General features: G+C 59.3%; 2 protein-coding genes across 8 annotated transcripts; both read left to right on the forward strand.

The window, feature by feature from the left end:
* Positions 1 to 441: 441 nt before the first annotated feature.
* SCN1B (sodium voltage-gated channel beta subunit 1) lies at positions 442 to 9,142 on the forward strand. 6 transcript variants are annotated; one of them, XM_027617936.2, is made up of 6 exons: positions 442 to 835; positions 2,510 to 2,676; positions 3,449 to 3,689; positions 7,875 to 8,016; positions 8,333 to 8,409; positions 8,493 to 9,142. In XM_027617936.2, the coding sequence occupies exons 1-5, from the start codon at positions 796 to 798 to the stop codon at positions 8,397 to 8,399; spliced, it is 657 nt and encodes a 218-aa protein (XP_027473737.2). In that variant the 5' UTR covers positions 442 to 795; the 3' UTR covers positions 8,400 to 8,409; positions 8,493 to 9,142. The 6 variants fall into 6 exon arrangements, with proteins under 6 accessions (XP_027473737.2, XP_027473738.2, XP_027473734.2 ...); XM_027617937.2 differs by having other exon boundaries at positions 8,333 to 8,404; XM_027617933.2 differs by lacking the exon at positions 442 to 835 and adding an exon at positions 1,014 to 2,318.
* A 1,334-nt stretch (positions 9,143 to 10,476) lies between these two features.
* HPN (hepsin) lies at positions 10,477 to 25,578 on the forward strand. Of its 2 annotated transcripts, none has more exons than XM_027617866.2 (13): positions 10,477 to 10,686; positions 11,263 to 11,332; positions 16,382 to 16,483; positions 16,570 to 16,611; positions 21,707 to 21,836; positions 21,918 to 22,040; positions 22,152 to 22,192; positions 22,665 to 22,830; positions 22,935 to 23,125; positions 24,189 to 24,329; positions 24,522 to 24,664; positions 24,847 to 25,011; positions 25,231 to 25,578. In XM_027617866.2, the coding sequence occupies exons 2-13, from the start codon at positions 11,317 to 11,319 to the stop codon at positions 25,267 to 25,269; spliced, it is 1,299 nt and encodes a 432-aa protein (XP_027473667.1). In that variant the 5' UTR covers positions 10,477 to 10,686; positions 11,263 to 11,316; the 3' UTR covers positions 25,270 to 25,578. The 2 variants fall into 2 exon arrangements, with proteins under 2 accessions (XP_027473667.1, XP_027473668.1); XM_027617867.2 differs by having other exon boundaries at positions 24,234 to 24,329.
* Positions 25,579 to 25,803: the final 225 nt, after the last annotated feature.

Genomic DNA, 25,803 nt, shown 5'->3' on the forward strand with positions numbered 1-25,803 from the left:
TTGGCTTCCAGCACAGTGACCTCCAGGCCCCGATATCAGGGATCTGAAGGAGAGGTCACTTGGACGTCCCAGCCGAGTCCCCCTCCATCCCATGAGGATGACCTCCATGAATTGAAGTCGGAAGCCCTGCCCCCCAACTCCCTCTAAGCCCTTCCGTGACTCTGGGGGTGACCTTTCCCAGACTCCGATGCCGGGGGTCCCCAGAGTCGGGAGGGGTCGGGGACACCCAGGCCATCCGCCCATGCCCAGAAGCCGCGGTCCCTGCGCCACCCGGAGAGGCCGGTGCAGCGGGCGCCTCCCGGGCCGCTGCGGCAAAGGCTGGGCGGCCGCGCCCTCCCCCCGCGGTGATTCATCCCGCCCCCTCCCGCTCCCTCCTCCCTCCCCGGGCCGCCGCCGCCGCCGCCGCCGCCGCCGCCACCGCCGCCGCCGCCGCCGCTGCAGTGCGCAGGAGACCGCGGCCCGCGCCCCAGCGCGCCCGAGCCGGAGCGGGGCCGGGGTCGGTGCACCTGGCGAATGTGCCCGGCTGCGCGCGCCAGCGCAACAGCCCGAGCAGCGGCCGCCGCCCGCGCGGCGGGGATGCCCGGACGCCGGGCCCCGGGGCTGGGCCCCCGGCGGTAACCGGAGCGGGGGGGCCGCGCCCCCCCTCCGCCCCCCCCTCTTCGCTGGTCCCAGAGCCGCAGCTGCTGCGCCCGCGCGCTCCCGGGGACATTCTAACCACCGCCCGGGCCCTCTGCCTCTTGCCCCGCTATTAATACCGGCTGCCCGGGAGGGGGGCGCAGCGCGCGCAGCGCAGCCATGGGGACACTGCTGGCCTTGGTGGTCGGCGCGGCACTGGGTGAGTGCGCGGGGGCGGGGGGGGGTGGCGCGGTGGGGAGGGGGGGCACGGCCCGGGCAGCGGCCCGGCGGCGGGGTGCACGCGCGGGACCCGGGACGGCGGGGCGAGGGCCGCCCCCGGCCCACTCCCCGGCCCGGCTAAGTCCGCTTCCGAAGTTGTGAGCGCGGGGAGCCGGGCGGGGGAGGGCGGTGGGCGGTGCGGGTGGGCGAGCGCGGGCGGGGGCCGGGCTGGCACAGCTCGGCGGCTGCGGGCGCCCAGCCGGGGGCGAGGAAACGCGGAGTCAGCTGCTCCCGGAGCCCCGCAGGCTGCAATGTGACACCCACAGCCGCGGGAGGGGGTGGGGGAAGGCGGCGCCCGGAGACTGGGACAGGGGAGACCGAGAGACAGGGAGCGATGGGGACGCAAGGGAAGGCGCGAGAGGCGCGGCGATTCGGAGTACTCCGGAGTGCTCCGCCGAGACTGGGGATCGGGAGTAACCGGGAGGAAGGAGACGGAGAGGGTTGTAGAGGGTGCCAGAGAGAGGCCGAGAAGCGAGTTAGAGAACGGAGCGCTGGAGAGACAAACTTGAGAGAGGCAGGAGAGATGGTAGACACTGGGAGAGGTGGAGTTTAAAAGGGACAGGGAAAGGTGGAGAGAGGCCGTCTGAGCCTGAAAAGAGGACACAAAGTGGTGGACCCTTCCGAGAGACTCCCTAAGATATAAAGTAGAGGAGACAGACACAGAGGTGCTCAAGGAGTTAGAAAGAGCAACGGAGGAGGGCACGGAGTTCCCAGAATTCAGAGAGGGAGAGACTCGGGGACAAGGAAACAGCCCCGGAGCTGGAGCCGGAGAGGCGCAGCATTAGCTGGTGAGCGCTGGGCCTTGGGAAGGGGGTGGCAGGTAAGAATATGGAGGAGGCGTGCAAGGGGACTGGAATCCAGCGGGGGTGCAAAGTCCCTGAGGCTGCAAAGAGCTCAGTGAATTTCAGGAAGCTGCTAAGAGGTGGGAGAGGGGTCTGGAGCTGAGGAGCCTGGGGACAGAGGGGCCAGGGGCCAGAGAAGCTGGGTAGAGGGTGGGTGGCCAGAGAGCTGGGCTGGAGTGTGCGGCTGCCCCGGTTCCAGCGCCCACCCGCCCCTCTGAGGTTTTGCCTTCTCCCAACCCATTCCCTGGGGCTGGCTGGTTTTGCAGAGCCGTCATGGGGGGAAATGACTCCGCCACGTTGAACTTCTAACACATCTGGAATTCTAGTCCCAGCACCTAAATGCTGCAGTACCGTGGGCAAGGGGACTTCTTAAGAAGGGGTACATGTGTATCTACTTGGGTACGGAGCAAAGACTCTGAGTGACTGCCCACAGTGACAGCCCTATGTTGTTTGGCGGGGAGGGGCTTCCTGCGTGGCAGGCCCCCGGCTGGGGCCTTACTTCACTTGTGGAATCTGCCCAGCAACCCCTGGAAGCAGAGATGGCCGTTTCCCTCACCTCACAGAGGGAAACTGAGGCCAGAGGTGAGGAGGGACTTGCCAAGGACACACAGCAAGTGGCAGGGGCAGGCTGAACGTCTGGTTCTGTCCGTTTGTAAACATTGTTGAGGGGAAACAGATGGTTTCTGAGAGGGCCGAGAGCCAATGGCCAGGAAGCCTGGCATTGCCCGGGGTGCTGGGCGCCCCTGCTCCACCTGAGCCTGCTGTCCCTGCAGTGTCCTCAGCCTGGGGGGGCTGCGTGGAGGTGGACTCAGAGACCGAGGCCGTGTACGGGATGACCTTCAAAATTCTGTGCATCTCCTGCAAGCGCCGCAGCGAGACCACCGCCGAGACCTTCACAGAGTGGACCTTCCGCCAGAAGGGCACGGAGGAGTTTGTCAAGGTGGGGGGGGGGGGCGCCCGGCACAGGTGCGGGGTGGCGGGCTCCTGTGTGGGACGCCGTGGCAGGCAGCAGGCGGGAGGGGTTGTCCCTTCATTTCTGATAATGTGCTATTCGTGATGACCTGGATTCAGATTCCAGTTCCACCCCTGACCAGCTGGTGACCTTGGGCAAGGCACTGGCCCTCTCTGAGCCTCAGTTTGCTCCTCTCTAAAGATGGGGTGGTGGCAGTCTCCAGCTCGTAGGCTTGGGGGAGGGTTGATCCAGTTGTTGCCCCTGGCACGCGGTTGGCACAAAGATTTAGTAGCGGCAAGTCATCATGGAAGAAAAAAAGCAGCGCTTTTCTGCCCTTCCGTATGCTATATGTATTTTGAACTACACACATGCGAGGGCACCATAAACTCGTAGGGCCTCCCGGAGCATTGGGGTCTGCCGTGGCTGAGATTGGACTCCTGTGTCCCGGGCTGAGGAGTGTGCCCAGTGAGAATGAAAACCAGGAAGGCTGAATGGGGGCCCGGGGGTGCAGGGTGGAGGGGCGCCTGAGGAATATGTGTTTGAGTCTGCGTGTGTGCGTGGCCCAGGGACGCAGTCAGGGTTAGGGGCAGGCCAGGGCACGATCCTGGCCCCTCTGTGCCCTCCCTGCCTGAGGTTGTGGTGCCCACGTGTGTGTCTGCTGTCTCTCTGAGTGTCAGGGCAAGGGACAGAAGAGTCTGGACGGGGGGGGGGGGGTGGGGGGGAACGGGCGCAGGCGGTGACCCGCCCAACTGCCCCCCAGATCCTGCGCTATGAGAACGAGGTGCTGCAGCTGGAGGAGGATGAGCGTTTCGAGGGCCGCGTGGTATGGAACGGCAGCCGGGGCACCAAGGACCTGCAGGACCTGTCCATCTTCATCACCAACGTCACCTACAACCACTCCGGCGACTACGAGTGCCACGTCTACCGCCTGCTCTTCTTTGAGAACTATGAGCACAACACCAGCGTCGTCAAAAAGATCCACCTTGAGGTGGTGGACAAAGGTGAGTCCGGCCCTGCCTGCCCGCTCACCCCTGTTGCCCACCGGAGCCAGATGGTGGGACAGATGGCAGGTCGGGGACAGCCTGGCTCCTCGCCTGGGCCAGGCAAACACCCACGGCAGCAGGGGGAGCTGCACCTCCTTCCCCAGCCCCAGCTCTGGGTTTCCTTTCCTTTCAACCCGCGGGGAGGCCCCAGCAGACCTCTCCCCTGAAAGTTCTGGGTGCGGAACTCTGCCACCTGTGCTGTGGGACGTCCTGCGGGGGCCTTCCTGTCTCTGAGGAAGGGCTGTCCCGTGGGAAACAGGATGATAATGGTATCCACCTCTCACGGCGGTGTGAGGACCCAGCAGCGGGCTGGGTGTCGGCTGCCCACGTAGTGGGGATGACAGTGGAGGTGCCGACTGTCCGGTGGCCTCAGCCCCTCCTCCCTTGGTCACCCTGGCGGAAGAGATAAGAGTGCGTCCCCTAGAGCAGAGCTCCTCAAATTCCACTGTGCTCCTGAGCGTCCTGGGAGTCTTGCTAATGCTCAGACCCTGACTCAGCAGAGCCGGGGTGGGGCCCCGGCCGCATTTTCTAACAGGCTCTCAGCGAAGCCAATGCTGCCGGTGTGGGGTCGCACCGAACAGCAAGGATCTAAGGCGTTTGGGGACATTTCATCATTTTGGCTCCAGCTGCCTTGGATCCCTTCTCTGAACCATCTTCCGACGGGTGTAAATTGGAATTTTCCAGGGCCCGAGGGCCCATTGGCTTAGAGTCAGGACACTCTCCCCGAGCTTGAGCCACCAAAGAGCCATGGCAAATACGGCCCGTGGGGCCCACAGCGAACGCGCATTATCAGGGCACCGTGCATTGTCCTTCCTTTCCCCAAGGGGGGTGCAGACCCTCACTGAACCTCCCCACCCACCCTCCTGGCTAGGGGCCGCTACTCGCCCCACTTTACAGATGGGGAAACCCAGGCTCAGGGAGGTAAGATCACGTGGCCGGGATCGCAGAGCTGGGACCTGGATTTGAACCCAGCCAAGCACGTGTGACTGCCGTTTCTGTTCTTGGCGTGATTCACTACACCCTGCCGTCAGCCAGAACCTGTGGGTTTCTTTTGGATAATTAGCATTTTTACGTTTGTTATCAAACTGAACCAGCAGGATTCAGTGCAGGAGACATGTGTGAGCTCCTCTTTGGCGTAGGTCACGACGCTGGGTGGGCGGCCACCCACGGACGTAGAAGACGGAGCCCCGCCCCCTGGGGGGTGGCTGTAATAAGAAACGCCCCCAAATACCACAAAATCTGTGTCAATCCTGTCTCCCAAATCAGTGCGGAGGCGAGGGGGTCAGGAGAGCTGGGAGGTTCCCAGGTTCCCTCCGTCCCGTGGCTCTTGTGGTTTGGCCCTTGCTCGGAATGCTGTCCTCACCTGCGGGACGGAGGCTGGGGCGCGAGCATGATCTACCATATCCTACTACCTCCCAGAGCCTGTGTTCTTCACATTTACCAAAGGCAGAGCTCTTTATTTTGTCTTCCCAGAGTCTACGGGAGTATCCAACATACTCTAGTGGTTTTGTTTTTTTTTTTTTAATCACCATAGTACGGTATTTTATATTACTATATACTATACTATTTAACATTACCAAACATACAACAGTATTTTTATCATAGTCCATTATACTAGAGTGTTTGTAACATTACCCACCATGCTATAGTATTTTAGATTAATCATATTGTAGTATTTTAAGTTTTACTTGTTCAACTGTATTCATATATCGGCCAGCATACTGTAGTATTTTTAACATAACTCATCACACCACAGTATCTCTCTGATTACCCGTGGTTATTACTGTACTGTTAGCATTACCGGCCATACCGTATTCTTTTTTTTTTTTTTTTTTTTTTTTATAATCCACTATCTTACTGCATTACCCATCAGCCTAGAATGCCTCCTGGTAATACCCCAGGGAATGAATGGAGTCATTTCCAAAGGAGGGCCAGTGGGTGCTGGTGGTGAGAACCTTCCTCAGCTAGCAGAGCTGTGGAAGATGGTAGAAGCACCTGGGGGGGTCCCCCAGCAGGAGTGAGACCAGCAAATGAGGACAAGAGGGCTACTTCTATCTCGGCTATAGCCAGTATGGGTGGAGAACGTCTTAAGCGGAAGCAGCATCTGAGGCTAGTGAGAAATCCAGTCTGCAGGGGGGCAGGCTGGAGCTTCAGATCTGGGGGGCTGCCAGCTTTTAGAAGATCTGGGGGCTTTTGAAGAAATCAGAGTTCTCCCTGGAGAAGGGGCCTGTTACCCTCTGCGTGACCCCTCTGCCTCAGTTCCTCATCTGTGAAGTAGGGGAATGACAGTCCTACCTCCTGAGATGTCTGTGTGGCTTCGTGGAGACTGCATGTGACATACAGCGCCCTTTACCAAGTGTTTCTTCGGCTGCGGTAGTTTCCAGAGCAGGGAAGAGCTCAGAGCCTGCCGTCAGTTACATTTGGGGTTGAATCCTGGCTCCGAGTCCAATCCTGGCTGTGTGTGCATCCTTGCCCAGTGCCGTCCCCTTTCTGAGCCTCAGTGTCCTTGTCTGGAAAATGGGCTACAGAACCGTGCCGGTCGATCACCGTCCTCATCTGACTGGGAGAGCAGGAGATACCAGATTACCTAAATCCATCTGAGCACTGAGTTCCAGGAGCAGGGAGGAGAATTCTGAAGATGTGCACTTTTTCCAACATATATCCAACTCAGTGTGCTTCCTGAGGTCAGCTGACGTGGGAAGCCAGCACTCTCTCTATCCTTGGGGTGTTTCAGGGACTCAGGGAGACGCTCACATAAAGAACTTGGCACAGAGCCTGGCTGAAAGCAGGCATGCACCGTATGAGACGCCTTCCTATCTTTCGAATGAATGAATGACGCATGGAGCCCTCTCCCCAGCTCCTCCCGACCCAGAAGCAGGGGAGAAACATCCAGCCCTGCCGCCCTCCCTCACTGTGGCCCAGAAAGCATCGGTGCCATCTGCATGGGGCGGAGCAGCAGAGAGTACCCACTGACGGGAGGAAAGACCATGTGAGGACAGTGGGGGAAAACGAGATCCTGGCCACCAGGAAGGAGAGGCCCGGGAGTATGGGGTGGACACCTGTGAAATCCGGCCGAGGACGTCACAGCGGCCTTCGCCTCTGGTTCCCTGGCTGAGCACATCCCCCTCACAGTTTAAATTTAGGCTCAGTGAAAGGAAGCTGGCAGTGGCAAGGGCCAGTGCCGCGGAAAGGACAGAAGGTTTCCGGAAAATGTCAGTGAATAGCCAATACACTGAGGCGGTGCCGACTGCGAGCCTGTCCACGCCTGTTACGGGTATTAACTTGCTTTCTCTTCCCAGCAACCCTGTGAGAAGGCATGAGGATTATCGCCGCTGGTTTACAGAGGGCGAATTGAGGCTCGGAGAGGTGGAGTTGTTTGCCCAAAGTCGCACAGCTGATAAGAGGCAGAGTCAGGATTTGAATCCGGTCCCCAGAGCCCCTGCTCTTAACTACTATGCTCTACTGCTCCAATAATAACAGTAATAGTAGAATTAATAATAGCAAACAGGTGTTGAGGGCTACCTATATGTCAAGCCCTATCCTAAGGATTTTTGAAGCATATTTAATTTGTACAGCACTCCCAAGAAGGAGATATTGTGATTATCAGCTTTTCACAGATGGAGAAGCTCAAACCGAGAGAGGTTGAGTCACTTGCCCAAGGTTACACAGGTGGCAAGTGGCAGAGTCAGGATCTGAACCCGAGCCTTCTGGTTGCAGAGCTGCAACTCTCGGGCACCTGCAGCCTCCTGAATGACACAGATGCCCCCTCCAGCCACCCAGGGAGGCAGGTTGAGGGGGATCCCAAAGCCCACTGGACGCTGGTTATTAAGAATCACAGTGACAGAGCGCCTGGCTGGCTCAGTCGGTCAAGCGTCCCGCTCTTGATCTCAGCGTGGTGAGTTCAAGCCCCGCACTGGGCTCCATGCTGCGTGGAGAGTCTACTTTAAAACAAACCAACAAAAATCACAGTAACAATGACGACTCCAGGGAAACAGCATAGTCCCCTTTGCAGACCAGGCCCAGGGAGCCCAGGGAACCCAGGGAACCCAGGTCACTTTGCCAAGCTCACAGCACCAGCTTGGAGCGCCTCATGCCTCCCCAGCCTGGCCTTGACTGCCACCTGACCCTGCCTGGCCCTTGCAGCCAACAGAGACATGGCGTCCATCGTGTCGGAGATCATGATGTATGTGCTCATTGTGGTGTTGACCATATGGCTCGTGGCAGAGATGGTTTACTGCTACAAGAAGGTCGCCGCAGCCACGGAGGCCGCCGCACAAGAGAATGCGTGAGTGGCCCTGGTGGGGAGGGGGTCAGGCGACCCAGACACGCAGGCTTCCCAGAGGGGTATGTGTGTTGTCACGGATGGGTAGGGTCAGGACCCAGAGTCTGACCCCCCGAGGTCCCCTCCTCCCTCAGACTCAGGATTCCAGGCCCCAGCCTGAACTTCCCGCAGATCCCTAGGTGTCCAGCCTGCGGTGCCCGCCTCTCTCTAACTCTGGAACCCTGTGCACCTAGGGCAGAGACCCCAACCCTCCTAGGTTTCCCGGGGGTGGGCCAAACTGACAATGGGGTCACTCTACACCTGGCCTTTGCCCCCACAGCTCGGAATACCTGGCCATCACCTCAGAAAGCAAAGAGAACTGTACGGGTGTCCAGGTGGCTGAATAGCCCCGGTAAGGTAGGTGGGTGGGCAGGGGCTGAAGGGCCTGGGTGGGTGTCAGCCCACTAGGTCACTGACACCTGTCTCTCCCTCACCTTTAGGCCCTGGGCTCCACCTCAAGGAAGAGCCAGCCCTAATGGGGAACATCTGGGCACAGCCTGCCCCCAGGGGGGGTTGGCCATTCCTGGGCCTCCACGAGCCTCAGAGTCCTGCCAACGGAGCTGCCAGGGTGGGAGGGGGCAGAGGGCTTGGCTCACACCCCCGATCCAGCCCACTTCCTCCTGCCCCATCGCCCACCCACGCCATGCATGATGGGTAAAGCAATACTGCCGCTGCCCCCACCCCTGCTTCTGCTGCCTGTTTAGGAGGGGGGGCGGTGAGGTGGGGGCAGCGGCTCCGCACCCCTCCTTCTTGCTGATTTGCACACACTGGCCGCTTCAGATGCACACTACTGGGGCCCAGCCCCTCCCTGCCCCCCTCCTCCGCCCAGCGTGGGGGGGGTGGTTCGTGATGGGCAGGCACAGTTTGGGGCAGGGGGTTCTGGACCCACTCCGACCCAACCCCCAGAGACATTTCCCCTCCTTCCTCTGGCTGGACCTGGGGTCCCCTCTCCCTGTGATGCACTCTTGCCCCAGCCCAACCCTGCCCTCTCTCACCAGCCTTGGACTGTGGCCACTTAGAAAGGCCCATTCAGCCTCTTCTCTCTTCACACGAGTAGTTTTGTTCATGAAATAAAGATTCTTGGACTTGATTCATAGTCTCTCTCGTGAGCCCCGTCACCCTCTACACCCCCACCCAAATCCAGAAGCCTCCGTTTTCCTGGGGACCCGCCCTCTGTGCACATTCAGGAAAAGGAGGGGGAAGAAGCAGCCACTTAATTAGTGGGGACCGGGAGGGTCACTAGCTCAGCGGGCACCATGAGTGGGATGGGAGGCTGGGAGGGGGCCAGAGAGGAGTCATGGGGGCAGCAGGGAGGGAAGGTGCTATGGAGGGAAGAGAGACATCAGGCGTTTTGGTGGTTCTCTGTGTTCCTAGCAGGGTGGCTCTCTGCCGTGGTGGGAGCTGGGGAGGGGTGAGGGAGGGAGAGAAAGATGCAAATGGGGGGAGGGGCAGAGAGAGATTAGGGGCTGGCAGCACCAGCGGGGGGGGGCCCCCCCCACCGCCAGCATGAGCCCTTGTGGGAGGCTGTGACTCTGCATAGGGCCGAGCATGTGGGATGAGCCGCAGCGGTCTGGGTTTGGGTGCATGGCTGTCCACTAGCAGGTGGCTGCTGGTGACCCTTGTGTGTCTGGGTGTTTATCTGGCCCTGGGGTCTGACGTGGATCACTCTTGGCTGCTGGTGGGACAGTGTGTATCTGCCTGTGGACACTTCCGGCCACTTGGCCTGGACCTCAGCACTCGGTGCTGCCTTTTCCGGGCCAAGACCCCCATCCCCCCACCCGGTGCAGGTCTTCCAGGCTCCAGAGGTCACGGCTGCAGGCAGCAGAGAGGCTGCCAAAGCAAACCAGCCCCCGTGACTTGTAGGAAGGCAGCTGGGGGGAGGGGGCTGGGGCAGGAGTTGGCGGGGGGGGGTTGGGGGGGTGGGCTGGGGCCAGGGCTGGGGCAGGGACCAGGACTGCCTTGTTCAGGAGCTGGACTTGGGGACGGGAAATAGCAGGGGGCAGTGGTAGGCCTGGGTTCAGGCAGGGGGCTGGGGTGGGGTGGGGGGTGAGCTAGAAGGGACAGGGGTGGATAGGGAGGGAGTTAGGCCTGAGCTGGGGCCAGGTGGGGCTAAGGCAAGGGCTGGGCCAGAGGCAGGAGAAGTGGCAGGGTGGGCTTGGGGCAGCTGCGGCCCTCTATCTGGTTCCCTCCAATTCAAAAGCCCACTCTTCAGTCCTTGTAAGCACCCCCCTACCCCAGCCTGCTCTGTCTGCTCAAAGCCCCCCGTCTTCGGGCCAAACGGGTCCCTGCTCCCGCCTCCCCTCAGACTGGCACACCTGGGCCCCCTCCAGGCCGGAGGCAGGCTCCGCAGGTTGCTTGGGCCGGCCAGGTCCAGCCCTTGCAAACCCTGCCCCACCAGCCAGGTGGCCTCCCGCGCTGCCAATCCGTTTGCCCTGCCCCTCCCCGCCCCTTCCCCCGCCTCCGGCCCGGCCCCCTCCTCCTCAGGTGAGGCAGCCAGGCCTAGCAGGCCCCACGCCGCTGCCTCTGCCTCCGGGCCACCGCTGCTGCGGGGCCACCATGCCCCTGCCCAGGCCTGGAGACTGACCCGAAGAGGGCACTATCTCTCAGCTCCGCCCCCACCTGCCGGACCCCAGGGTAAGGACCGGGGCCCTCACTTCCGGGCCCAGGGCATGGGTGCCCTCGTGCCCACATCAACCTAATGCCCACGTCCCAATGGCGGGGTTCCCGGGGGCCCCAAGAGTGGGCTCTCAGACGTCTCTCCAAGGACCTCAGAGCTCTAGCCGCCTCTTGCTCAGATTCAGAGATTGGTCCCTGGGTCTCCTCTTCCCTCAGACCCAAGACTCTGGGCCCCTATGCCCCTCCTCCCACACACCCAGGAGTTCTGAGCCCCCAAATCCCTCTTTCCCCAGGACCCAGGAGTTCAGGCTCCCAGGTCTCTCTACTCCCTCAGAGCCAGGCGTTCAGACCCTCGGTCCCCTCCTCCCCCAGGCCCAGGAAAGGGGCCCCCAACCCTGCAAATCCAGGCGTCCCCTGGTTGCTGGTCAGACACTGACCCCATCCTTGAACCCAGCCTGATCTGCGTCCGTGATCACGGTGTGCCCTGGCCAGGGCCCAGTCCGTCCAGCCTCCCTGGATGGGCGCCTGGGACTGGGGGCACCAGGGCTGGGTTTGGCTCCCCCAGGCCCTGCCTCTCTGTTCATCTCCCCACAGGTCCCACCCCGGCCCAGGAGGTCAGCCGGGGAATCATTAACAAGAGGCTGTGACATGGCGGAGAAGGAGGGTGAGTCCCCTTTTCTTTGAGTCCCGACTTTGGCTTTGCCTGGCGCCCCTCCCTCTGTGCTCTGCTCCCAACCCCTCCTGGGCCCATCCCCACCCCCTTCTGAAGTCTCCTCCACCTGATTAACTATTAACCGAATTTTCTGTGGGGCAGTGCTACCATCTGCCTTCCTGCTACCCCATATGACCTTCCTGGGTCCTTGCCTCAGTTTCCCCTCACACCCCAGTGATTTCTCAGCTAACCATGGGCCTGTCCCCCACTTGGGGCTAAGGTGGGAAGACCAGCTCTCACGGTTACGGGCTCAGACTCTGGAGCTGAATGCACAGGCCTGTATTCAAATCTGCTTCCGCCACTTTTTAGCCATGTGCTCTTGTACGAGTGACGTCATTTCTCTGGGCTCCATTCCCCCCCCCCCCCCGCCGCCCCCAGGTCAAGCACAGATCCTCGGGCTACCTGCCTAGCCACACACAGGGGTTGCCGGGAGTATGGAACCCACACAAGGCATCAGTGTGGGGCTTAGCATGTGAGACACAGGCCATGAACCAGACATGACCGAGGCCGGCCAGCCTGGTGTCCCAGGGACCCAAGAACCCCACCAATTCCAGACATTCCTCCCACCTCTTTGCACTGTGGGCAAAAGAACAGAGGGAGGACTTTGGACTCGGCCGGGATGGATGGAGAGGGGAGAGATCGCAGAGGAACCGTTCCAGGAATGATGGGAGCGAGCGCCCGCCTGAGTGGCTGGCCCTGAGGGGCTCCGGACAGCCTACCTCCCTCTCAACCTCCGCCACACATGGGAGCCAGCTGGAGGGGCCCGAGCAGGGGGCAGCCTTTCCTCCCTGCCCTCTCCAGCGGGGGCTGGCTCCCTCTCTTCTTCCTGGAAGCAGGCTAGCAGGGCTTCCTTCAGTTCCAGGTGATAGCCCTTTCGAGCTGGGAAGCCCTGGGCAAGCGGCTTACCCTCTCTGGGCCTCAGTGTCCATCTGGAAAATGGAGCTGGGGTGAATGTGCCCCTCACAGGGTGGCATGAGGATTTAAAGGGCATGAGAATTAGGGGGTGCTGGTTGCGTTGGCTGAAATGAGCTGTGTGGATTACTGGCCTCCGGGGCTCTCCGCAGTCAGCAAATCACATCCCAAACTGAGCAGCTAGGGCCCAGAGCAAACGCAGGCTCCCAGTGGCTCAGGACGGGGGGCACTGTGCCCTTGCCGAGCAGGTGGCTGGCAGAGCCCGGACCCTGAGGGACGATGTTCCTCCTGGAGCTGACTGACAGGAGTCTCCAGGGCCCGGGCCCATGCCTGAATGACCCAGGGAGAAAGGCAGATCGTGCCCGGAAGGATGGCCAGAGATGGTCTGGGGACAGAGAGAACTGAGGCAGAGTGGGCTCCAGTGCATCCCCAGGCAGCTCGACCTGGTCCTGTGGCCAGTGGTCAGACCTGGACCCAGACGCCGAATGGTTCTGGTGCCATGCTTACTTGCTGGGTGACCCAGGGGATGTGGCTGCGCCTCTCTGGGCCCTCTTTCCCCATCTGCAAACCGGGGATGATGATAATGATACCTTCCTTATTCACACTAGGTGCGAGGCTGTAAGGAAAGTGCAGGCCAGGGCTAGGCGTGCGAGTCTGAGCCGGTTGTGTTAACTTCGAAGTGTGCCCAAGGCAAGGTTCTTGGTGCTCCCTGGGGACTTAGAATTGGAGGAGGTGATACCTGCTGGGCTGGCGTGCAGGGGGAGTCGGAATAGGCAGGGGGTGCCTGGCAGAGGGGAGAGCATGGACAGAGGCAGGGGCTGATGAGCTGCCAGGTGTGCAGTGGCACATGGAGAGTTCGGGTATTTCTGGAGGCCAAGTTGGAAGTGAAGCTGGGAGAGTGATGAGCTGAGCGAGCCGGAGCCTGGTCTCTCAGGACTGTTTTTGGTGATGGGCCGGCGGATGCCCCGGCAGTGCTGGGTCTCTCCACAAGATGGCGCTGGTGGTCATTCTTTGTTTCTCTTATTCTGACTTGGGTTTTTACAAGTTCTGTGGGTTTGGTTGCTTGCTTGCTGGAAGCTCTGTCAGGGGTCTGGCAATGACCCCATACGGCTGTTTGGGAATTTGGGGAAACATAGGTTCGACTCCCAAATCTCTAATGGCCATGCTTATATCCTAGAAAGCCTGGCACCACAGGGCTGAGGGTCCTAGACTCTGTCTTGGGGACACTGGGGAGTCATGAAGGATTCTAGGTAAAGGAGGGACAGGGTGGACTTGGTGCTTAGGATGATCCTCAAGCTTCCGTGTGGAAGCTGGGCCAGAGAGGAGGCTGAGCCCAGGCTTGGGTGGTGCTGGGTGCAGGGAAGGAGAGGGTGGACAGCAGGTGCTCAGGAGGCCTGCAAGCTGTGTGGGGAGGGAGGTGTCCTGCAGATGAGGAACAGTCCTGAGGATGAGGGCCTCTGAGACGGGACCTGGGGACTGGGGGGGAAGTTGAGGCCAGTATGGGACCTGGGGGTGTGTGTGAAGGACCCAGAGGTCCCAGGGGGAGGCATCTACAAGGCTGCAGGACAGAAAAGGGAAACTGAGGCTGTGGAGGTGTGTGAGACAGACTTGGGAGCAGGGGCCATGAGGGGGAGGAGGCCACGTCCCACCCTGTGAACTCCAGGTTTCAGGGAGCGGGAAGAGGGTCAGCAGATAGAGAAAGCCCCTGTTGGAAAAGTGGAAGGAAAATCGGACGCACGCGGTGTCCCAGAGGCCAGAGGAGAGACTTTCATTCGGGAAGTTGGAGTTGGGGACGCCAAAGGCTGGGGCACAGGCTGCTGACTGAGCCGGGTTTCAGAGACAAGGAGCCAAAGATGTCCCCTGTGAGAGTTTAGCTGCCAGAGGGTGGGGGCCGAAGACCTAAGGTGAGGGCGGCCCTTAGCGCCCTTGAGGAGCAGAAAGCAGCACCTCAGGGAGAAGCCAGGAATCCCGGCAAGGCTGCTGCCTCACACCCAGAGTGAGGACGCTTCCTGCCTCAGGAAAGACGTGCAGTGAGGGTGCCCCTCACACTGGGAGGACCCAGAGTAAGGACACTTCCTGTCCTACCAAGGGCATCCGCTTTAGGCGTGGAAGGAGGGCATGGAAGGAGGTCCTTCAATGCTTGCCACCCCAGCAGACGCACCAAAGGCCCTGGGCTGGGCTCGGAGTGGCCCCAAGCCCTGACAGGCACCCCCGAAAACAAAGGGACCGGGACCGGCCTCATGGCTGCAGGAGCCAAGACCTCCCACCGGCACGGGGAAGATGGCTGGCAACAGAGCTGGCGGGGCGGGTGGGAGGCCAGGGCTGGCCTGGCCCCCTGCAGCCTCTTTGGAGGGAGGGTGTATTTGTTTTCTCTTGCCTTGACAGGAACTGCTGGGCTCTCAAATTCTTAAGACACCCAGACAATGGCCGTCCCAGGAAGATCCTGGACGATGCTCCGCCCCACTCTGGGTGCTGGTCTGGCCCTGTGCCCACCAGCTGTAGACTGCGATACAGGTCGGGGAGCTGGGACTCCTGCCACCCTGGAGATGTCCTGCAGAGGCCATCCCACAATCCCTAGCCAAGGGGTTGGCTTTTAATCCCCAGGGCCCCTGTTGCCCTGGGAATAAAAACCCCTTTCCCCTCAGGCCACCCGGTCTCCCTAGCTGCTCTCAGCCTAGGTCCCTGCCTTTCCCCAAACTCATGCCATCCTGGCCATATCTGTGGTCTCTCTCTCGAACAGATCATGCTTATTCTTGCCTCAGGGCCTTTGCCTGTGCTGTCCCTTCTGCCCAGAGGGCTCTTCCTTAAGATCTTTGCGTGGATGGTTTCAGCCTTCAGGTCTCAGCTCAAAGGTCACTTCTTGGGGAGGCCTTCCCTCAGCACCCCACTCCAGAAGCCACCTGCTGCCCCCGACCTGCACTGTTTTCTTCATAGACTTTGTGGCTATCCGGGAATAATCAAGTTTGTTTACTTGTTTATGTTTTCCCCTCAACCTTACACATATGGGAATGTGAGCCCCATGAGAGCCAGCATCTCATCTGTCTTGGGATGTGTCCCCTGAGCCTAGAATGGTGCCAGGTACAGTGGATGCTCAGCAAGACAATGAATGAACAAAGCTCTTTTTACCAAGGGGAAAACTGAGGCCCGGAGAGGTGAAGGGTATTGCCCAGGAACACACAGCTCTAATGATGTAAAAGCATTTATTGAGAACTTGCTCTCTGCCAGGCATTATGGCGCGGGGAGAGGGAGCACGGCTTCTTACTTATACGCTGGGGCCCCAGCACCTCACGTGCCCCAGGGTCCAGGACTCGGCACTGCCTCCTGCTGGCTGAGTCCCCACGCACATGTCACCCCACTTCTCTGAGCCTTAGCGTTCCCTGTCCGAAAAATGGGAGTCCTCCCCCAAACGAGGACAATGCTTGGGAGAATAAGCCTGTGATAAGAGTTCGGCTACTATGATATGAGGGAACTTTAAAATATTGTTTTTAGAGGTGAGTGCTGGGTTGGGTGACCGTTAAACAGACAAGAAAGCTGAGGTTTAAAGAGGTGAGGCCACCTACCCAAGGTCCCAGGGTCAGGAGGGGTAAGGCCAATATTATTAAGAGGCTGGCAACTTTTCAAACTTAGGTTCTGAACCCCCAGAGGGTCCTGCGGGAGAGGGCTGGTTTGGGGAGATGCCCAGGGACAGAGGGGCTGGGAGGGCAGAGAGGGATGGAGTGGTGAGGACATGGCCAACAGCAGGGAAGTGAGCTGCCAAGAGGGCGGAAGGCAGGGGTCACAGCGCCCAAGAGGCTCCAAGAAGCTCTGAGAGAGGGAGCAGAAGTGAGAGGTTCAAGAGAAGGAGATAGCAAAGTGCAGCGTCACCGGGGAGGAGAGAGCCTGCAAGTGCCAGGAGGCCTGGGACGGTGGCAGCGGTCCCGGGCACACCCCTTCCCAGCTGGAAGCCTCAGGGGAGCGGGACACCTGTAGGGGAGGGCGCGGGCCCAGGGCATGGCAGCCCCGGGGGGCAGGGCAGAGCTGGCCGCGTGCCCAGACCCTGCGGCGAGGCGGACAGGCCTGGCAGTGGCCCCAGCATGGTGTCTCTTGCAGGTGGCCGGACTGTGCCATGCTGTTCCGGACCCAAGGTGGCAGCTCTCACCGCGGGGACCCTGCTGCTCCTGACAGGCATCGGGGCAGCGTCCTGGGCCATTGGTGAGAGTGGTCCCTGCGCCTCTCCCCTGCCCTGCCCTGCCCCGCAGCCCCTTGCCTGCCTGCCCTCACCTCTGCCTTCTCTGCAGTGACCTTTCTACTCAAGAGTGATCAGGAGCTGCTGTATCCGGGTGAGTAAAGCAGGCCGGGACCCTCTGGGGGAGCCCTGGAGGAAACCTGTCCCTGGTGGGAGCTCAAGAAAAAATTTCCGAGTGACTGCGTGAGCATGCGCAGAGATGCTAATAGCACTCAGATTGAGCACCTGCTGGGGACAGGGTGCCGTTCTAAGCACTCCACCTTGTCTTGTGTTTTCCAGACTCTAAATGTGTTACCCATTAGTGCCTCATGAAATCAAATTAGGGAGTCGGAAACCACATTTTAAAAAAGCACGGAAGAGAGGGGCCCCTGGGTGGCTTAGTCGGTTAAGTGTCTGCCTTGGGCTCAGGTCACGATCTCAGGGTCCTGGAATCGAATCCCGCATCGGGCTCCTTGCTCAGCGGGGCACCTGCTTCTCTCTTTCCCTCTGCTACTCCCCCTGCTCGTGCTTTCTTTCATTCTCTCTCTCTCAAATAAATAAATAAAATCTTTTAAAAAATAAAAAGCATAAAAGAGATTAGATTAGAAAAGACCACAGCGCATCTCTCTCAGCACGGGAAAGTCTTGTTAATCTTTCGTTTTGGTTCCATGAGAGCCGTGCTGTTATTCACTCCATCTTTACAGATGGGGAAACTGAGGCTCAGAGCAATACAGGGATTTGCTCCAGAAAGCACAAGTTCAGGGCTGCATCATAAAATGTAAAAATGTGTTTCTGCACTATGAGGCATGGTCAGAGCCCATTTGTGAGGTGCTATATGAATTTGGCGACCCCTTCTCATTCTCTAGGGTGGGTGGGTGGAGGGGGTACTGCTGCTATGATCCCCATTTACAGATGTGGAAAGTGAGACCAGAGAGGACACACAGCTGGAAGATGATGAGGCCAGGAATAGCTCTCAGACTGGCCCGGCAGAGCTGGGTCTGCAGGCAGCTGAGAATGAATGGCTACGCTAATAATAGATGTGGAAACTAAATGTGGAATGAATGGATGAATTTTCCCGGGTGCCCGCCCCCAGCTGCCGTTCTGTGGCCCAGCACAGCAGGAAGAAAGGGGAAGTTGGGTGATGGGATGTATTTTTCACTCCCAGGAGCCTCATCTAATTCCATAAAGGACTCAGCTCGTGCTAAGAGAAGAAATGAAAATCCGGACAAGGAAAGCCTACATCAGCGTTGGTCACCATCCCAGCACTTAGTGAGCATTTATAGGTGCCAGGTGTAGGCCTCGGGGCTTTATGGTTTCAATTCATTAAACCCTCACAAAAGCCCATTTTAATATGGGGAGACTGAGGCGCAGAAAGGTCCAGCGACTTGCCGCAGGTCTCAGAGCTAGGAAGCAGCCGCTCTGGGATTCGAACCCAGGCAGCCTAGATCTGCTCAATGCAGAATTACTGTCCTTTGCTGTTTCTCGAGAAACAGCCAAGCAACTTGCAGTAGTGACAGCTACCATCTGCTGCCCCCGTGCTGTAACCTTGGACCTATTACCATTGCCCCCCTTTTGCAGATGGGGGACACTGAGGCCCAGTGAAGTGAACTGACTTGCCCAAGACCACACACCGAAGAAGCGGCAGGCCAGAGGGATCATGTCCCAGCAGCCGCTCCGTAGCTCCGTAGCTCCGTAGCTCCCCACTGCCACTGGGCTAAAGTCTCAACCCCCTGCAGGCTCCAGGGCTCCTAGGGGGCAGACCCCTCTTCCGCCGTCACATCACGCTTGCTTCTGATGCTCTCCAGCATCCAGCCTATGGGCCATTCTCATGCCCTTGAAGGGCCCTCCTGGCCCCACGGTCTTGTCTTACCACCTCTTGCCTGCTCACACCTAGAAGCAGTTTTGAGGTTCTGCTGAGTTCTGGGGCCTCAGACCCGTCCTGCCCTGGGTCCCAACCTCCTTAGTCATAAGCTAGGGGGCCATGGGGAAGAAGGAGAGACAATGCAGTCCACTTGCTAAATGTGGCTTTGGGGTCTCACCTTCAGGCTTTAACTTTGCTGAGCAAGGCCTTCCTTCCTGCACCCCCAGGCCCCATGCTCCCCCCACCCCACGGTCATGCCTATTGCCCAGGGTAAAATTCTCCTTACACTTGACTTCTGGGGAATTTCAGGAGGGCAGGGGCACTGGGTTTGCTGCCCCAGGTGGTGTCCTGCACATGGTGGGTGCTCAGGCGGTCTTTGCTTAATGCACAAGACAAGTCACCGAGATGAACTGACTTGCCCTTGACCTCCAGCTGGAAAGTACCTAGGCCGTGATTCAGACCTCGCTCTGGCCAACGCCAGCACCCCTGCCCTTCACTTATACTTGGGTTTTCCAAAAATGATGGGAAATTACAAAACAAATGAAAACAACCCCCAAACTACATCCCCGCCTCATTTTTTCTGGGATTTTCACACCCCTAAATATATCAGACAATTCAGTAAGCAAAACCAGGTGACCCAGAACACATTTTCTTTTCTTTTTTTCTTTTTTCTTTTTTTTGCAAATAATACCAACAAGAATGAAGAGTCAAAAAGTGAGAAACAGTGGCACAGAACGTGGCTTTAAAAATAATCGGAGGGGGCATTTGATATTCCCTCCCTCTCCCTCCCCCAACACATATCCATAAAGTGATCCTTTTTTCCCCCTAAAACCTTACCGTATCTGGAACACTTGGAAGCTTTTTACCCCCCAGCTGGTGTTTCAAATCCCAAGTCTTGGTCTTGGAACTCGGGGTGGTGGGCGCCATCCGCAGGGGTGCCAGGCATCGCCTGCCCCCACCCCAGAGCAGGGGGCAAGGCAGTCAGGAAGCCTTCGCTGTGGGTAAGGAGGTCACTGGACAGGCTGTCCGGGCCAACGTGCAGAGCTTGGGGTCTGGAGTCACGCAGACCTGAATGCCAGTCGTCTCTGCTTCTCACTCACTTGGTGATGTTGGGCAGGGCACCTCGCCTCTCCAAGCTTCAGCCTCCTCCTCTGATCAGAATGGGGATGATCTTTGTGGCCTTGGGGTGGTGTGGCGAGGCCGTGCTGTTGGTGGGCAGGGAGAACGTGAGGCATAGTGCTGGGCACACGGCAGGTTCTCAGAAGACAGGGTCCTCTAGAACTGGGTCTAGAACTGCCTCCCTTGTCCGGATCAGGTGGCCAGGGGAAGACCCCTCAGCTCGGGGGAGGCCAAATTGAGTTTGCCCCAGGTCTGGTTTCCTAGAATGTGCTCTGGGGCGCCAGCAATGCAGGAGGCTCAGGAGACTAGGACCAAGGGGGTCACAGCTGGCCTTTCCCCAAACCTGCTCCCCCTGCGCCTTGCCCCATCCTGGTCAACGGCAGCTGCATCCTTCTACGGCTCAGGCCAGACACCTCAGAGTTGTCCTTGACCCCTCCCTTTGCTTCACAGCCACATGCAATCTGTCAGCTCGACCCACAAAATCTCTCCAGAATCTAAACTCTTCTCCGCCACTGCCCCCTCCCCGGCCGCGGCCGGGTCTCCATCCTCCGCAGCCTGGACTCCACAGCAGCCCCTCCCTGGGCTCCCTGCTCCTGTGGCGCCCCCTACAGTCTGCCCCTGGCCCGCAGCCAGAGGGAGCCTGTGAACTCCCCAATCGGGTCAGGGCGCTGCTGGCTCAGGGCCTCCCCTGGCTGCATCTCTCTCCCTGGAGAAGCGAAGTCCTCCCATGGACCTGGCCTTCCTCCCAGCTCATCCGCCCCTCGCTCGCTCTGCTCCAGCCTCCTTGCGGTTCCTCCCCCAGCCCCGCCCCCACCTCCACCAGCCTTGGGATCTCTGCCCTTGCAGTTCCTGTGGCCTAGTTCTCTGTTCCCTCACCTACCTTCATGACTCTCTCGACTCCCTCCCCTCCTTCAGATCTATGTTCACACCCCACCTTCCCAGAAAAGCTTTCCCTGCCCGCCTGTGGGAAATGGCAAGTTCTCCCCACACGCCAGTATGCCCCTGCCTCAGTCAAGCTGGATTTGTCTCCTTGGCTCCTTATTTTGTGACACACCGTCTATTTTGCTTACTTGTCCCTTTCGTTACCTATTTCACCTACTGGTCCTGGAGTTCCACAGAGCAGGGGTTTTGTCTGATTTGTTTATTGCCATGACAATTTGTTCATTGCCCAAAATAGAGCCTAGCACGTCCTGAGTGGTAAATGTAAATAAATAGGCCTGAGGGCTGTGACCTGCTTAGGTGTGGAAGACGGTCCTCTGGCCCTGCGTGGGGAGCAGCCTGGGAGGAGTTAAGAGGACGGGCAGTTCCCAACACAACCAGCCCCAGACGCGAGGCATCCCTCCGGCACTCTCCGAAGCCTTCCTGTATCTTCATCCCCTCTCTTCTCACAGTTTGTGATGATGTGTTTGGTTGAGGGACTTTTTCATTGCTGTCTGTCTCCCCCAGTCCTAGACTTTGGCTTGGTGAGGGCACAGCCCAGGGCTGTCTTGGTCATCTTTATGCCTCCAGCGTCACCCCCCACCGGGCTGCGTATGGAGTGTACATCCAGTTAACGCTTATGATAGGGTGAATGAATGAATGAGTGAGCCAATGAATGAATGAATACTACATTGTCAGCTTGGAGAACTGCACTTGAATATATTCAAGTCTCGGACAAGTCCTGCAGAAAAGATAGCTTTTCTTTCTTTTTTTCCTCTTTCTTTTTTTCTTTTTTGAAGACTATAGGGTATCTAAATATTTTGGCCCTCTGAGGTGTTAGTCAAGGGTCTTCGGGCTGCATAAGACAAAAGGAGAACAACTGGTTAAACAACAAGGGAACAATTCACTTACTTATCCAACCATTCTGGGGGTCTTTAAGGGTCCGAGTCCATCAAGGGGCAGACATCTCTTGGCTTTCTTCCACGTTGGCTTATTTTTCCCCCACATCGGGGCAAAGACGGCCCCCAGCAGCTCCAGCCTCACACGCCATTCTCCTGTGAGCGTGGTTGAAACGGCTTCCCCCTTCCCCGAAGGCCCGATGTCTGAGCAAAGGGCCGGACGTGCGGCGCATGCGCGGCCAGCTTAGGTAGCAGGGAGGCGACAGGAAGGTCCCCGGGGTCCCTGGCCCGCAGGCGCGCCCCGAGCTCCTATCGGCCCCCCGCGGAGACTCAGGCCTGGAGCTCTGCGGGCCGGGCTGGGGGGCGGGGCGCGGCGGGGAGGTGACCCAGGCGGCCGTCCTGTCGCCCTGCAGTGCAGGTCAGCCCGGCCGACGCCCGGCTCATGGTGTTCGACGACACGGAGGGCACGTGGCGGCTGCTGTGTTCCTCGCGCTCCAACGCCAGGGTGGCGGGCCTGGGCTGCGAGGAGATGGGCTTCCTCAGGTACCGGGTGGCCGGGGAGGGTGGGGGGGGAGACAGGGAGGGGCGGGGCGGGAGGAGCAGGCCTGACCCCTGCCTGCCCAGGGCCCTGGGCCACTCGGAGCTGGACGTGCGGACAGCGGGCGCCAACGGCACGTCGGGCTTCTTCTGCGTGGACGAGGGGAGGCTGCCGCTGGCCCGGAGGCTGCTCGAGGTCATCTCTGTGTGGTGAGGAGGACCGCGGGGCCCGGGCGCCCATCCCGCCTGCCCTCGGGGGCCCTTTCTCCCGCCTGAACTGGCCTCCCCTTTTGTTTCCGCCTCTGCCCCTTTCTGTCACAGTGACTGTCCCAGGGGCCGTTTCCTGGCTACCGTCTGCCAAGGTGAGTCCCTGCTACTCGGTACCCTCTCCCTGAGAGCCCCCCAGGGCAGGGCCATGGCCCATCGGACACCGCCCCCACCCCCAAGCCTGCCCAACACACACTGGCCATAGCCTCTTACCCACAAGGATGGAGCTGGGTCCTCTCCGACTCCCCTGGGGAGGGAGGCATGGCCATCTCCCCATAGGGTTCCAGGGATGGGACTATGTCTCCTCACTCCCCTAAGGTGGGCCCATGTTCGGCAGAACCCTCAGGTCAGGGTCTCGTCCCATCAGACACCCCCTCTCCCCCCACTGGCCATATTTTCTTAGATCCTATGAGGGTGGAGCTGTGTCCTCTGACTCCTCCAGGGTAGCAGGTCCGTGCCCCCTCAGGCCCCCAGAGCAGGGCCATGTTCCTATAGGTCCCCAGGGATGGGGCTGTGTCCTGAAGGTTCCAGGCCCTCCCGCTGCCCCTGACTCTGCCTCTGCCGCAGACTGTGGCCGTAGGAAGCTGCCTGTGGATCGCATCGTGGGAGGCCAAGACACCAGCCTGGGCAGGTGGCCGTGGCAAGTCAGTCTCCGTTACGATGGAGCACACCTCTGTGGAGGGTCCCTGCTCTCCGGAGACTGGGTGCTGACAGCAGCCCACTGCTTCCCTGAGTGAGTGTCCCCCACAGCCCTGAGCGGGGGAGGCAGGGGAGAGGCGAGCTGGGAGAGGCTGCGCCCCGGGGAAGCTGCCGCCCTTCTCTCCTATTCCCTCGTAGGCGGAACCGGGTCCTGTCTCGATGGCGAGTGTTTGCCGGCGCTGTGGCCCAGGCCTCACCGCATGGCCTGCAGCTGGGGGTGCAGGCAGTAGTCTACCACGGGGGCTATCTCCCCTTTCGAGACCCCAACAGTGAGGAAAACAGCAATGATATCGCCCTGGTCCACCTGTCCAGCCCCCTGCCCCTCACGGGTAAGTCTGGGGACTGGGCCTTGGCCTGGGGACACAGAGGCTGGAGGACAGAGGACGGAGCCATAGGACTCCATGGTGATAAGGAAAACGACCTCTAGGGGAGTTAAACGCGGAGTTCGCGTTTGCCTCAGCAGATCCACCCGGGGCTACGTGCCCAGAGGAAATGAAAATACAGGTGCACACCAGATCTTAGACACAGGTGTTCACGGCAGCTCTATTCACTTTGACAGTCAAAAGATGGAAGCAGCTCAGATGTTTGACGAATGGATAGACAAAATGCGGTAGATCCATACAGTAGGGTAATATTTGGCCGTAAGACGGAATCGTGGAGCACTGACACATGATATGTGACCGATAAACCTTGAGAACATTGTGCTAAACCAAAGAAGTCAGACACAAGAGGCCACTCTGTGATTCCATTTATATGAAATGTCCAGAATAGGCAGAGCTGGAGAGAGAGAAAGTGGATTAGTGGCTGCCAGGGGGTTGGGCTGGTGTGAGTTACGGGGTTGGGGGGGGCGGATGGGGACAGGGAGATTGGGAGGTGACAAGTAGAGAATACAGGATTTCTTTCTTGGGGTGATCAAAACGTTCTCAAATCGATGGTGGCCATAGTGGCAACTTCCTATTGCCAGGCATGCAGCTAAACTCTCTCTGTGAACCCCCTAAAGATCACCGACTCGCCCGCTGAAGGGGCTGAACTGTGTGGTGTGTGACTTGTGTTTCGGAAAACCTGCTACCAAAAAACACAAGTGAAATGAAGAAAACTTTTACTTTTTTTTATTTTTATTTTTTAAAGATTTTATTTATTTATTTGACAGAGAGAGACACAGCGAGAGAGGGAACACAAGCGGGGGGAGTGGGAGAGGGAGAAGCAGGCTTCCCGCTGAGCAGGGAGCCCGATGCGGGGCTCGATCCCAGGACCCTGGGATCACGACCCGAGCTGAAGGCAGACGCCTAACGACTGAGCCACCCAGGCACCCCCTGCTGTGGTTATTTTAAAAGAACAGAGGAGAGGGTGCACTGGGGCCCTTGAGGCTGCTGGACAGAAGCTTTGTTCCAGGCGGGGCAGGCCGGCAGGGGTTGGACCGCCTGGTCTCTCTCCCAGAATACATCCAGCCCGTGTGCCTCCCGGCTGCCGGCCAGGCCCTGGTGGATGGCAAGATCTGTACCGTAACTGGCTGGGGCAACACGCAGTACTACGGTGAGTCCTGTCTGCAGAGCCACCGTGAGGGAGACGGAACTGGGCTGGGGAAAGGCAGTCTGGCTGGAAAGGCAAATGCTTCTTGGCCCTGGGGCCCAGGGACGCTGAAGAGCCTGGGGGCGGGGGGCAGCAGGAGGGAAGGGGGCTGCGCCTGTTCCCCAGCCTCGGCCAGCCTTGCCCGCACACCCCCAGGCCAACAGGCTGGGGTACTCCAGGAGGCCCGAGTCCCCATAATCAGCAATGAGGTCTGCAACGGCCCCGACTTCTACGCGAACCAGATCAAGCCCAAGATGTTCTGTGCCGGCTACCCTGAGGGTGGCATTGACGCCTGCCAGGTGAGGGACTGTGGGGGGCAGCCCCGAGCCCCTGCCACTCCAGGGATGGAGACACAGGTCAGTGGGTGGCCGGGCTCCCTCTCTCAGGGCCAGAGGGCTCTGTGACCACAGCCCTTGGCCATCCAAGAGGGCCTCCCGGATGCCCTCTTGGCCTCCAGCCCGGCCTCCCCTCCCCACACCAGGGTGACAGCGGTGGCCCCTTCGTGTGTGAGGACAGCATCTCTCGGACGCCACGTTGGCGGCTGTGCGGCATCGTGAGCTGGGGCACCGGCTGTGCCCTGGCCCAGAAGCCGGGTGTCTACACCAAAGTCAGTGACTTCCGGGAGTGGATCTTCCAGGCCATAAAGGTGAACGTCGGGCCCAGATGGGAGCCCAGAGGGCGGGAGTGTTTGGGACTCTAATGGGGAAAGGGGAGGAGGCAGCGGTTTTCTGGTAAGCTGTGCTCAGGCCAGAAGATGGTGCCCTAGGGAACAGATGGGTTTCCAAGGGCTTGTGGGGAGGGGAGGTGAGCTGTGGGACTGGGGAAGCCTCTCAGACCTCAGAAGCCCTCAGTTGTCTTTCTCCAGACTCACTCCGAAGCCAGCGGCATGGTGACCCAGCTCTGACCTGTGGCTTCTCCTTGATGCGCACGCCTCTGGGGCCCAAGTTCACCTAGGTGGCTCCAGCCCCACCAGGGTGAACCCCACCCTGGGCCCGGAATGGGACGTTTTTCTTCTTGGGCTGAGCCCACAGGTCCAAGGATACCCTCCCTCCAGGCTCCTCTCTTCCACAGTGGCGGGCCCACTCAGCCCTGGGACCACCTGAGCCTCACCCTCCTGACCCCCATGTAAATATTGTTCTGCCATCTGGGGACCCCCATCTAGGTGCCCATGATGACAGGATGCTCTTTAAATAATAAAGATGGTTTTGATTAACATGGCCTCTGAGTTTGCAAATGTAAACAGCAATGATGACATTTGTCTGGGAGGGAAGAGAGAAATTAGGGACTGGCACAAATCAGGCAGGGAGCATTATCCTCCAATTCTCATTGGCTTAAGAGAAAAAAAAATTAATTGGTTCACTTAACTGAAAATGCCCTGGAGCATGTGGCTTCAGGTACTGCTGGATCCAGCTGCTCAAATATTTTTCATCAGGACTGC

The sequence above is a fragment of the Zalophus californianus genome, chromosome 17 (assembly GCF_009762305.2).
Source record: "Zalophus californianus isolate mZalCal1 chromosome 17, mZalCal1.pri.v2, whole genome shotgun sequence".
In the NCBI taxonomy this organism is placed as follows: Eukaryota; Metazoa; Chordata; class Mammalia; order Carnivora; family Otariidae; genus Zalophus; species Zalophus californianus.

What these genes read in the sequence shown, in the direction of transcription:
- SCN1B (XM_027617933.2), top strand. Translation starts at nt 2,180, where the DNA reads ATGTTGTTTGGCGGGGAGGGGCTTCCTGCGTGGCAGGCCCCCGGCTGG. An exon ending in GCACGGAGGAGTTTGTCAAG is followed by an intron (nt 2,677 to 3,448) that starts GTGGGGGGGGGG and finishes ACTGCCCCCCAG; the next exon opens with ATCCTGCGCTATGAGAACGA. An exon ending in GCCGCCGCACAAGAGAATGC is followed by an intron (nt 8,017 to 8,332) that starts GTGAGTGGCCCT and finishes TTGCCCCCACAG; the next exon opens with CTCGGAATACCTGGCCATCA.
- HPN (XM_027617866.2), top strand. An exon ending in CAGCCCCCTGCCCCTCACGG is followed by an intron (nt 23,126 to 24,188) that starts GTAAGTCTGGGG and finishes GCTTTGTTCCAG; the next exon opens with GCGGGGCAGGCCGGCAGGGG. An exon ending in GTGGCATTGACGCCTGCCAG is followed by an intron (nt 24,665 to 24,846) that starts GTGAGGGACTGT and finishes TCCCCACACCAG; the next exon opens with GGTGACAGCGGTGGCCCCTT.